We start from the raw sequence: 10414 nt of genomic DNA on the forward strand, positions 1-10414 counted from the left end.
GTCTCTATGCTTGCAGTGAGTGAAGTAATGGTCATCTTGGGTTTTCAGAAATGCTTTGCCTGTCTTTTTAAGTTGATGCTTTGAGGTGATATTTGAGGGCATTGGCCTGGCATGTCCTTCCAGAGTGGAACTTGTGGGCAGTGTTATGTTAGACTCTTGACTGGGCTGAGTGCAGTTGCAGTAACAGACCTTGAGCACTACTGAGAATTGGCTAATGCTGGAAGAGTGCAAAGGCCTGTTTGAGGCTTACTGCGTGTTTATGGGTTTGGGTTGGCTCAGGTTGCTCTTAAACTGAGAGCAGAGCAAGAGTATTGTGGTAATGTGTTGTGATGACTCCTGTCTATGCTCACATGTTGCAAAGAACAGTAAAAATACAGCACTCCCCTGACATTCATCTGCTTTTATTCTCCTTGTTTAGGACTTGACTGGCATAGAGTCCATGGACCAATGTCGTCACACACTGGAGCAGCACAACTGGAATATAGAGGTACCACTGCAAATAAGACTTGTAGCAGTTTCCAAGTACCTGGATTAAATGGAGTACTCTGCTGGGGAGGTGGGGAGTGGCTAGTAAGATTTGGTCTGTCAACCCCTGAATTTACTTTAGTAGCTTGTTATAACAGTATCTTGATACATCTGGAGAGCTGGTTTCAGAAGTACACAGCAGAGTTGTTAGGGCAGTGAACAATCACTTGGCTGGCACAGTGTGTAACTTCCTGTAGTGCATGTGTGCAGGCTGCCATGGAGAAGGCTTTCCGTACAGAAAAGGGTATTGGTGGTTATGGTTTGTAATCAGTTGTGCTTATCCAGTGCTCTGGGGCTGTGGACAAATAATACCTACAGTGTCCAAAGTATAAAAAAACCATATTTTCTACCATCATTAAATGTCTGAAACCTCCCTTTGCTCTTTCTTGTGTTAAAGGCAGCTGTACAGGACCGACTGAATGAGCAAGAGGGTGTTCCAAGTGTCTTTAATCCTCCTCCATCGCGGCCATTGCAGGTCAATACAGCCGACCATAGGATCTACAGCTATGTTGTCTCAAGGCCACAGCCAAGGGCAAGTTATCTTACAGTGGATTTTGTCCTGCTTCTTGGGTGACTCTTTGTGAACAACAGAACTTGCAAACAGGGAAAGGAATTGTTTTCTTTGTATGCTGTTATCTGCTTTCTAAATATTTTATCTTCTGAAAACAAAATGAAGAGCTATTCCCTCAGCCTGGTGTGATTCAGAGTATGAGACAACCTTCTTTGTGCCACAGAGTGTCTTGCTGTGGTGTGGTAAAGCTTTTCGATTGGTTCCACTGGAACAAAGGACTGTCCCCTCTTTATGGCAAAGTGATAATACCTTTTTCTTTTTAGAGCCCCTCCCCCAAAATGTGTATTAACTTGAATACAGCATCAATTACTTGCATTAATGTTTCACAAACAAATTTACATGAGCACCTGTAAGACTCAGTGCTGTTAATCCCTTTGTACAGTTAAGAAAAATTAGCACAGAGCAAAAGCACTGCTGCTTGAATAGTCAGCGATGCTGATTCTCAGACATGTCACGTTGAATTCTGAATGAACCATGTTAGTCACTTAAATTTGATTTGACATGTCTGAAGCCATGAAATACTGCTGAGCTTTTTTGCAGTGGTTAGAGCACTGATACTTCCATGTGTGCCTGTGTGCTTGATGCTGGTGGACCTTTGCTTTAGCAGGCCTGTTCCTGGGGTGGAGACTTATAATTCTTTGTTTGTAATTGCAGGGCCTGTTAGGATGGGGTTACTACTTCATAATGCTTCCATTCCGATTTACATATTACACATTACTTGATATATTTAGGTAAGTACTTTTTTGTGCTGACTCATGTATTGACTGCATCAAGGCAGACTCTGGCTTAGATTTGGCTGTACCTCTGTCACTGGAATCTTTAATGGCAGATTTTTCCATTTATTTGCTCAGCTGGCATTATCTGTTGCCTTGTAAAGTTCCTACACTGTTTAGTAAGAAATCTTATTGCAGAAAAAAGAGCATCTTGCAGCTCTGTAAATGGAATATTTAATTGGGAGTTCTAACTCTATGTGGCTTTATGGTTTGGGTGCCACGCAAAGGTGATGCAAAACAGTGTCAAACTGTCTGGTATTCTTGGATGAACAGCTTGATCAAATCATGTCCCATCAGGCTGGACTGCAGGTTAGCCTGCCCTAATCCCCGTATGTTACTTGGCAAAACCCAAACTGTAAACACCTCTGCTTTTCGCCCTTTGTCTGTTGCCTTTACTGCCCCAAAGGGCTAGTTCATCTTGCCTCCTTACAGCGTTGATAGAGAAAAGAGAGAATGTTGAAAGGTGATAAATATCAAGCAGTCCTGCCATCTGCATTGTTTTGGCAGTTTCCCCTGTTGCATTACTTTTTTTTTTTCCCCTTAAAGGCTTTTCTGAAGTTCAGTGTAACTTCTGTGCATCAGTAGAATTAAACAACATTGCTAGCTGCCTTGCAGTTAAGCTTTTTCAGCCTCAGAGGAATGACTGTTGCTTCTGTCTTCATTGGACTCCTAGTGTAATGTTCTTTCTCTGCAGCTCTTTGCATTCCAGAATTGTTAGTCTTAGAATTGCAGAAATGCAGTTTTCAAAGTTATCTGGACAAAACTGTGTGGTTTTTAATATACCATCTTTGACTAAATTCCTCAAACCTCATACTGTTGGTGTAGCTTATGCCTGATGCTTCAGAGGAAGTCAAAACTGTTAATCACACAGAATGCAGATACTTGCTGATGCCTGGCATGAGATAATATTTGACTGGGGGGGGGTGTCTGTAGCAGTGGTAGCAGTTTGGAGCAGGTGGAAGTTTAGGTTGTGATTATAAATGTTCAAGGGTCTCAGCTGTGACTTTTTTTCCTCCTTATGAATACCAGTGACTGTGGAAAACAAAAACCTGTTCTTCAGAAAGTCAGTAAGCTGAATTTCCAGTGTCCTTTGCTTCCTTCCTAGGTTTGCTCTGCGTTTTATACGCCCTGATCCTCGTAGTCGGGTCACTGACCCAGTGGGTGACATTATGTCGTTTATTCATATGTTTGAGGAAAAATATGGGAGGATACACCCTGTCTTCTACCAGGGAACTTACAGCCAGGTCAGTGTCATGTGTTGGTGCATAGATCCTGCGGAGATGGAGAGTGGGGATTTTGCCAGACAGTATCAGAGCCTACATGGCAAAATCCCTTTTCATCTAAAAGCCCTGCATTTGTCCCCAAACTCTCTAGCAGGGTAATGGAGAGCTAGTGAACAAGTGTATTGGAAAACCAGTGTCTGCCAGACTTGATGATATGCCAGGCCTACAAAGTTGGAAAGCAAAGCTGCTCTGACTGTTCCTCCACCGTCTGTACGGTTCTGTAGCCAACAGCTATTCTTTGTAATCCTGCCTTTGTTTTTATAAACTGACGAGGTATGCCAGAGTCTGTCCTTTGTTCACCAAATTGGGATTGACTGCCTGGGCTTGTATTACAATGCAACTCCAGAAGTGGGACCTCAAAATTGAGAGAGCAAGACCCTGAAGAAGTTATGGCAGATGAGAGTTCCATATGTTAGATCTGCGCTGATGTTGCTCTCTAAAAGAGGGACGTCCCAAGGGGTACTGCCTCTTCTGCAGCTTCTCTCAGCCTAGCCAAGGGAAGAGCCTCCTGCAGTGTGTCCCGGCAGACAGTTGGATCAGCGCTGCTTCCCAAGTGCCAGAGAATAATGTGGAGTCTGAATCTGCTCCATGCTGCACAGCAATGGAGCTTGCTGCCTCCACAGCTCTTCTAGGCTCCTCTGTCTTGCCTGGAATCCAAACTTAAATAACCACGGAATAATTAGGCTACCAGAACTCAGTGCCAGTGAAACAGGGAGCTTATTGTGCACTTACCCTGTGATCTTATTAAGAAATGGTCTTGGGTGGGTGGAATACAGAGACTGTAGATGCAAAAAGGGCTTGGGTTGGGGTTTTGTGTTTGGTTTTTGTTTTGTTGGGGACCGCAGCATTATTGAGTTATCTCTTTTAGTAGCGTTTTCATTTGATGTGATCTGAAGATTGTGTCCTGTATAGGCTTGAGTAGAAGGCTCAGCCTTGACTGCTGTGAGTCTGAGGGATGAAGGAGGGCTCTTCACTGCCAGCTGAGTCTGGCAGGGCAGTGAGGGGTGTCAGTCCATGCAGTTGCCTGCCTGGCTTCACTCCGAGTTCGGTGTTCTCCAAAGCTACATCCTGAAAGGACCTTGAAAGAACACCATTGTAGCTCTCTTAAATGAGGGTTTAGTCAGAAGGTCTGACAGGTTCATCCTCTGCTGCTACTTCATTAAAACCATGCTAGTGGCAGAGTAATGGCCTGGGTAGATGCTGCTGAACTGTGTCACACAAGTCTTATGGGTGCTGCTTTCCCCTTGCCTAGAGACCCTGTAACTTTACCTCTTCTGCTCTTATGCCAAGGCACTGAATGATGCCAAGCGGGAGCTGCGCTTCCTGTTAGTTTATCTTCATGGAGATGACCACCAAGACACAGATGAATTCTGCCGGTAGGTAGGAGAGTTTTCCGAATAGTTAGCTTTGCACTTCAAATGCGACTTCATTCACATGATCTCTTTTCGTCCCCTAGCAATACACTGTGCGTACCTGAGGTGATCACCCTCATAAACACTAGAATGCTCTTCTGGGCTTGCTCAACCAATAAACCAGAGGGATACAGAGGTGAGTGTGTCCCTCCGGGGCTTTACCTATCCCCTCCTGTCTCTGGAACAAGCCAAATGCTCTTTGACAAATTTACGTATGAGAAACGCTGTTAGTGTTTGCGCAAGCAGACAAGAGATGTCAGAATAGCATGGGGAAATAATGTTGATTTCTGTGTGGTATCTCAGAGGGCCTGTTTGAATGCCAAGGAAATACCTTCTGCTCTTTACCTCCACTGTTCCACGTGTTTCTGGGCAGTCCTAGTTGTGTGCTCTTTGCTGCAGGCATTTGGGCTGCTTTCAATGCCTTGTTAATGGGAACTGGTGGGTGTGTGCTGGCGATTATACTGAGTGCAGAAACAAGTATCTAACTAGCTGTGCACTTAATGCTGGCTCGTATTACACCTGAGGCCAGGAGTGACTTGTTAGCTGCATTCTTTCCCTTTCTGAGACAGTCATCTTTACTCCACACCCAGTCTCTCTGTCTCCTCAAAAGTCCACAGCAAGGTCCTTTACTGTCATTCCAGAGGTGTTGATACCTGGCCTTCCAGCGTTTTGGTAGGGTTTTGCTGCAAATGGAGCTTTTTCCCAAAGTTCTGTTCATGCCTCCTGTGTTGCTTCTGACCCTTCCTGTTCCATGGGAGGAGAGGCCAGGAGTTCTGGTACTACATCTGAGTCATTCTTGGCTTCATGGTTCAGCTACCAGCTATCAACACCTTGAAAGAATGGCTTTCTAAGGAGACGTTCTCATACTTACTGCTGTTTCATTGCTGCAATGCTTTGGAGTCACAGCCTAGAAAGCAGAGCTGGAAGGGATCATGACCTTTCGTTTAATACAAGAGGTACTCTGATTTAGTTTGGAGGGTTCCAGGTAATGACAGCTCCGTGATGTGCCATGCATGTTTTAAGGAGGAGGTGGTCAGTGGCCATAGGTGAACAGTAACTTAAAAGCCCCTCATCTGCTCCATTCCCTGCCTCTGGCAGAAACAACCTAATTTTGTTCAGAAATGTCCAGGATGGACACTGCCATTTTCTGCATGACAGTATCTTCCAGAGTCCAGCCAACCTTAGTTATCTTAGCAAGTGTTTCCCTGTGATTGACCTGTGTCTCTCTTCCTGCAGTTTAAACCCAGGGTTTTTTGTCCCATTCTGAATGGACGTTCAGAACAATTTACTTCCTTTCTGCTTAAAGAACCTTTTTGGTTACTTGGAAGCTTGTTTTTTCCCCTAAGTCTCTATGCTCCAAGCCATTTCCTCCCTTTGCTAATTTATAGGGTTTAGTTTGACAAAATGAAGCCCAAGGCCTTTTCTGCCTTGGAAGAGATAGTGGCTGTGGAAGCTGCTTTCCTAGGCCCTTGGCGATGGAAAGTATTTGCGCTGTACCTTTTGCTGACCCTTCTGGATGGGACAGTTACAGTGATGTTTGTGCCTATTTCCCAGTCTCCCAGGCTCTGCGAGAGAACACATACCCATTCCTGGCTGTGATTATGCTGAAGGATCGCAGAATGACAGTAGTTGGGCGGCTAGAAGGCCTCATCCAGGCTGATGACCTCATTAATCAACTGATGTTCATCATGGATGCCAACCAGACGTACCTGGTGTCTGAACGCCTGGAAAGGTATGATGGGACCTGAGCTCCAGTAATGCAGACCTTCTGCTCTGCTCACTTCCTCCCTCCTGATACCATACGTATGCAGGTGGCTCAGCATCTCCTGTTCTGTAACACAGCCCATGGGCTCTCCTCTTCCCAGTGGGATCATTGGTCCATAAATTCAGGCCACCCTATAGGCAGGGAGCTGGATGTGGTGTTCACTACTGAAAGGTGGGAGGGAGTGCTCTACTGTTTTCTGCAGTTGGAGCACACCCTTAGTGTGCTGGAGCTTTGCAGGTAAAGCTTGGACAAAAACCACTAGGAGCCAATGGGGAGCAAAGGCATTGCAGGCAGGGGGAGAGCCGGTGTCTGCAGCCGGTTGGTGAGCGAGTGCTGCTGCCTGAGCTGGCTGTCCTGAATTCTGACTGGTTTTGGTAGCACCTCACAAGCGTGAGCTCCAGTCCCTGATAACTGTAGGGATTTGCAGGCTATGTCCAAAGTAGGATGCCACCTTTGGGTCTTCTGTCTGCCCCTCCTCTGCCCCATGGTCTCTGCAGGGGACCCAGTAATATGTTTTGATACCTCTGGTTTCTGAAATGTGCAAGGAATTACCTGAAGGAGATACAACCATGAAGAGTCTCAGGTATGAGGCAGAAATCCTGGGCGCTGCTTATGTGCTGTCTGTCCACTCTGTCAGGCTGCAGTGGGTGAGAGTCCTGTGTTCAGTTCATTTCCATTCAACCTAGGGAAGCAGGTTGTGTGCTAGGGACTGTGGAGACCCCAGGGCTCAGTTTTGGGGCCAGTGCTGTTTAAGATCTTTATAGATGATCTGGACGAGGGGATTGAGGGCACCCTCGGTAAATTTGCAGATGACACCAAGCTGGGTGGGAGTGTTGATCTGCTGGAGGGTAGGAAGCGTCTCCAGAGGGACCCGGACAGGCTGGATCGATGGGCTGAGAACCAATGGCATGAGGTTCAACAAGAACAAGTGCCAGGTCCTACATTTCGGCCACAAAAACCCCATGCAGCTTTACAGGCTGGGGGAAGAGTGGTCAGGGTCAAGCGGAAAAAGACCTGGGGGCGCTGGTTGACAGCCCGGGACAGCCAGCGGAACATGAGCCTGCAGTGTGCCCAGGTGGCCAAGACGGCCAACGGCATCCTGGCCTGTATCAGAAATAGTGTGGCCAGCAGGACCAGGGCAGTGATTTTTTCCCCCCTGTACTCAGCACTGATGAGGCTGCACCTCAAATCCTGTGTCCAGTTCTGGGCCCCGCACTTCAAGAAAGACCTTGAGGTGCTGGAGCGAGTCCAGAGAAGGGCAACGAAGGTGGTGAAGGGTCTGGAGCACAAGTCTGATGGGGAGCGGCTGAGGGAGCTGGGGGTGTTAAGTCTGGAGAAGAGGAGGCTGAGGGGAGACCTGATCACTCTCTACAGGGACCTGAAAGGAGGTTGTAGCAAGGTGGGGGCAGGTCTCTTCTCCCAGGCACCTTGTGACAGTATGAGAGGGTGTAGTCTGTGCCAGGGGAAGTTCAGGCTAGAAATGAGGAGGCCTTTCTTCACAGAAAGGGTCATTAGGCATCGGAATGGGCTGCCCAGGGAGGGGGTGGAGGCACCATCCCTGGAGGTGTTTCACAAAAGACTGGCCGTGACATTTAAGAAAAGACTGGATGTGGCACTTAGTGCGATGTCTAGCTGACATGGGGATGTTAGGGTGAAGGTTGGACTTGATGATCCCAGAGGGCTCTTCCAACCAAATTGATTCTGAGATTCTGTGACTTCAGCTTGCATTTCAGGAGCTTGTGGTACTCTAAATGACACATTACTTGATGTTTGTGCTCTAACGAGTTTGAGGCTGTACCTGGACCCTGCCATCAGCCTGCCATGCCTTCACTTTAGGGCCTGCTAGCCCTGACTGCCCCCTGCTCATGTTTGCAGGGAAGAGAGGAACCAAACCCAGGTTCTGAGGCAGCAGCAGGACGAGGCATATCTGGCATCCTTGCGTGCGGACCAGGAAAAGGAGCGCAGGAAGAAGGAGGAACGGGAGAGGAAGAAGAAGAAGGAGGAGGAAGTGCAGCAGCAAAAACTAGCAGAGGAGAGGCGGCGACAGGTGAGAGCAAAGTGATGACTGGAGAGGCTGCTGTGCCCTGTGGGGTGCTCCTGCTGTGTAGGAGCAGTGGCTGCAGTAGGGCTCTCTTGTCAGATTGGAACTGCTTGTCTTGCTCGGGGCTTGAGTGTCCTCCAAGCCTTGTGGAGCAGCTGTGCTGCAAGGGACAAGCATAAAGGTCAGTTCGGTGCATGCCCATTGCTCCTGCTCCCTCCTTACTTTGCAGACGCTGCAGGAGGAGAAGGAGCGGAAGTCTGAATGCCTTCCTCCCGAACCACATCCCGATGACCCAGAGAGCGTTAAGATCATTTTCAAGCTGCCTAATGATTCCAGAGTGGAGCGGCGATTCCACTTCACACAGTCATTGACGGTGAGCTTGGGGCAGAGCTGATGGGCTTCCCAGAGTAAAGGAGGGTCAAGAGATTCTCCAGGTGGCTCAGCAAAGCTTTGGTTCCATTGGACTTTGCCAAATGGTGACTTTGGCTAAGAGCCTTAGCTGGCAGAGTTGTTCCTGAGTAAGGAGGGTGTCATGGGGCCCGGTCCCATCAGCTTAGAAGAGAGATTAGACAAAAAAATGGAAGAAACTTTTTTTTCTTCTCTTAAAAAGCTGAGACTCTTGTTGCTCCCTATTAAATAATGCTGTAGGAAGAGCCAGAAACAGTGTCTGGACTCCCCAGGTACTCTGTGAAGTCCTCTCATGCACGCTAAGAAAATGGCTGTCTTGTGTCTACAATGCAGCGATGGTGCAAATTTGGTAACCTTCCCCCTGTGAGATGCCATGGATGCAGTCTGGCTGTGTCACTGCTCCCCCAGCTGGCAGTCACTCCTGTGCTTCTTCCCCAGGTGATCCATGACTTCTTGTTCTCCTTGAAAGAAAGCCCTGAAAAGTTCCAGATTGAGGCCAACTTCCCTCGCCGTGTCCTGCCCTGCCTCCCTACAGAGGAGTGGCCCAACCCACCCACGCTGCAGGAGGCCGGACTCAGCCACACGGAAGTCCTATTTGTGCAGGACCTCACGGACGATTGACACTTTTCCAGAAGACACAAAATGGAAAGAGAAATTCATATTATTATTATAATACAATATTTTTTTTAAAAGACTGCGTACAAACGAGGGATCAGAGACCACATCGCCTGTGCCAGCTGTGCTGTGTGTGCGCACTGGCAAGAGGAAGTGTGTGCACGTTCTCACACCTGTGCACACAGCCATCCCCTACACTTGGAGGGTAGAGAGGGAGGGGAGCTGGTGTTGCCCCTCCGCCCTCCCTGGGGAGGAACAGGAATGGCAGCTCTTGGTAATTATTGCTTTTATTGATGACAATAATAATAAAACCCCAACAACCTGACATCTTGTGAAGATTTGATACTCTGCTGCTCCTGACAGCCAGAAGACTGGGCACCTGAATGTGCTGGGAGTGGGGTGGGAGGGAAGGGCTGGACAGAATCTCTTCAGCTTCCCTCTGTGTATAAATATCTTTACTTTTAATATTTCTCTTGCTTTGTAATGACCAAAGGAGAATGGGGTTGACTATAGTATTAACTTTTTTGATAAAGAGCTGGTTCGATTCTTACCTGTGTGGGGTCTTGCCCAGGGTTCTTAGCCTGCGTAGTGTAATAAACTCTGCCTCTAGCATGTCTGTGCCAGTGCTTTTTGCCTGTGCCCCCTGCCACAACCAAGCACCAGGGGGAGGGGGTTGCAGCAGCTGTGGGCTCTCCAGTAAGTTACTGCTCACAGCAGTGTGGGTACTCGTAACTTCTGGCTTTGAACTGGTAAGTTTGTGCCAGTGGAGCTGCTGGTGTAAGACAAACACAAGTCTGCATGCTGTAGGGGAAGGCAGTGCTGGGGTTGCTGCTGTGCTGCCTGCCTCTGTGGCCTGAATTCTGGGGTGAGGCTGGGTGGGAGGGAGGTTGGCCCTTCCTTTGCTCAAAGGGCTGGGGGGAGAGACACACATGGTGGGTGTAAGCCTCTGTTCCCCACCCGTGGAGGCTTGGTCATGGCTGCGGAGTGGTGCTATCTGCTCCTGCCTGAAGGAAAAGGGGTG

General features: G+C 48.0%; 1 protein-coding gene across 1 annotated transcript; it reads left to right on the forward strand.

Annotated features, from left to right (window-relative positions):
• The first annotated feature begins 422 nt into the window (after positions 1-422).
• FAF2 (Fas associated factor family member 2) lies at positions 423-10005 on the forward strand. Its single transcript, XM_009695086.1, has 10 exons — positions 423-487; positions 923-1057; positions 1751-1827; positions 2975-3113; positions 4443-4528; positions 4609-4700; positions 6119-6296; positions 8205-8376; positions 8600-8743; positions 9217-10005. Exons 1-10 carry the CDS (start codon positions 440-442, stop codon positions 9397-9399), a joined length of 1254 nt encoding a protein of 417 aa, XP_009693388.1. The 5' UTR covers positions 423-439; the 3' UTR covers positions 9400-10005.
• The last annotated feature ends 409 nt before the right edge of the window (positions 10006-10414 follow it).

This window comes from Cariama cristata, unplaced genomic scaffold, assembly GCF_000690535.1.
Source record: "Cariama cristata isolate BGI_N322 unplaced genomic scaffold, ASM69053v1 scaffold8422, whole genome shotgun sequence".
NCBI lineage: Eukaryota > Metazoa > Chordata > Aves > Cariamiformes > Cariamidae > Cariama > Cariama cristata.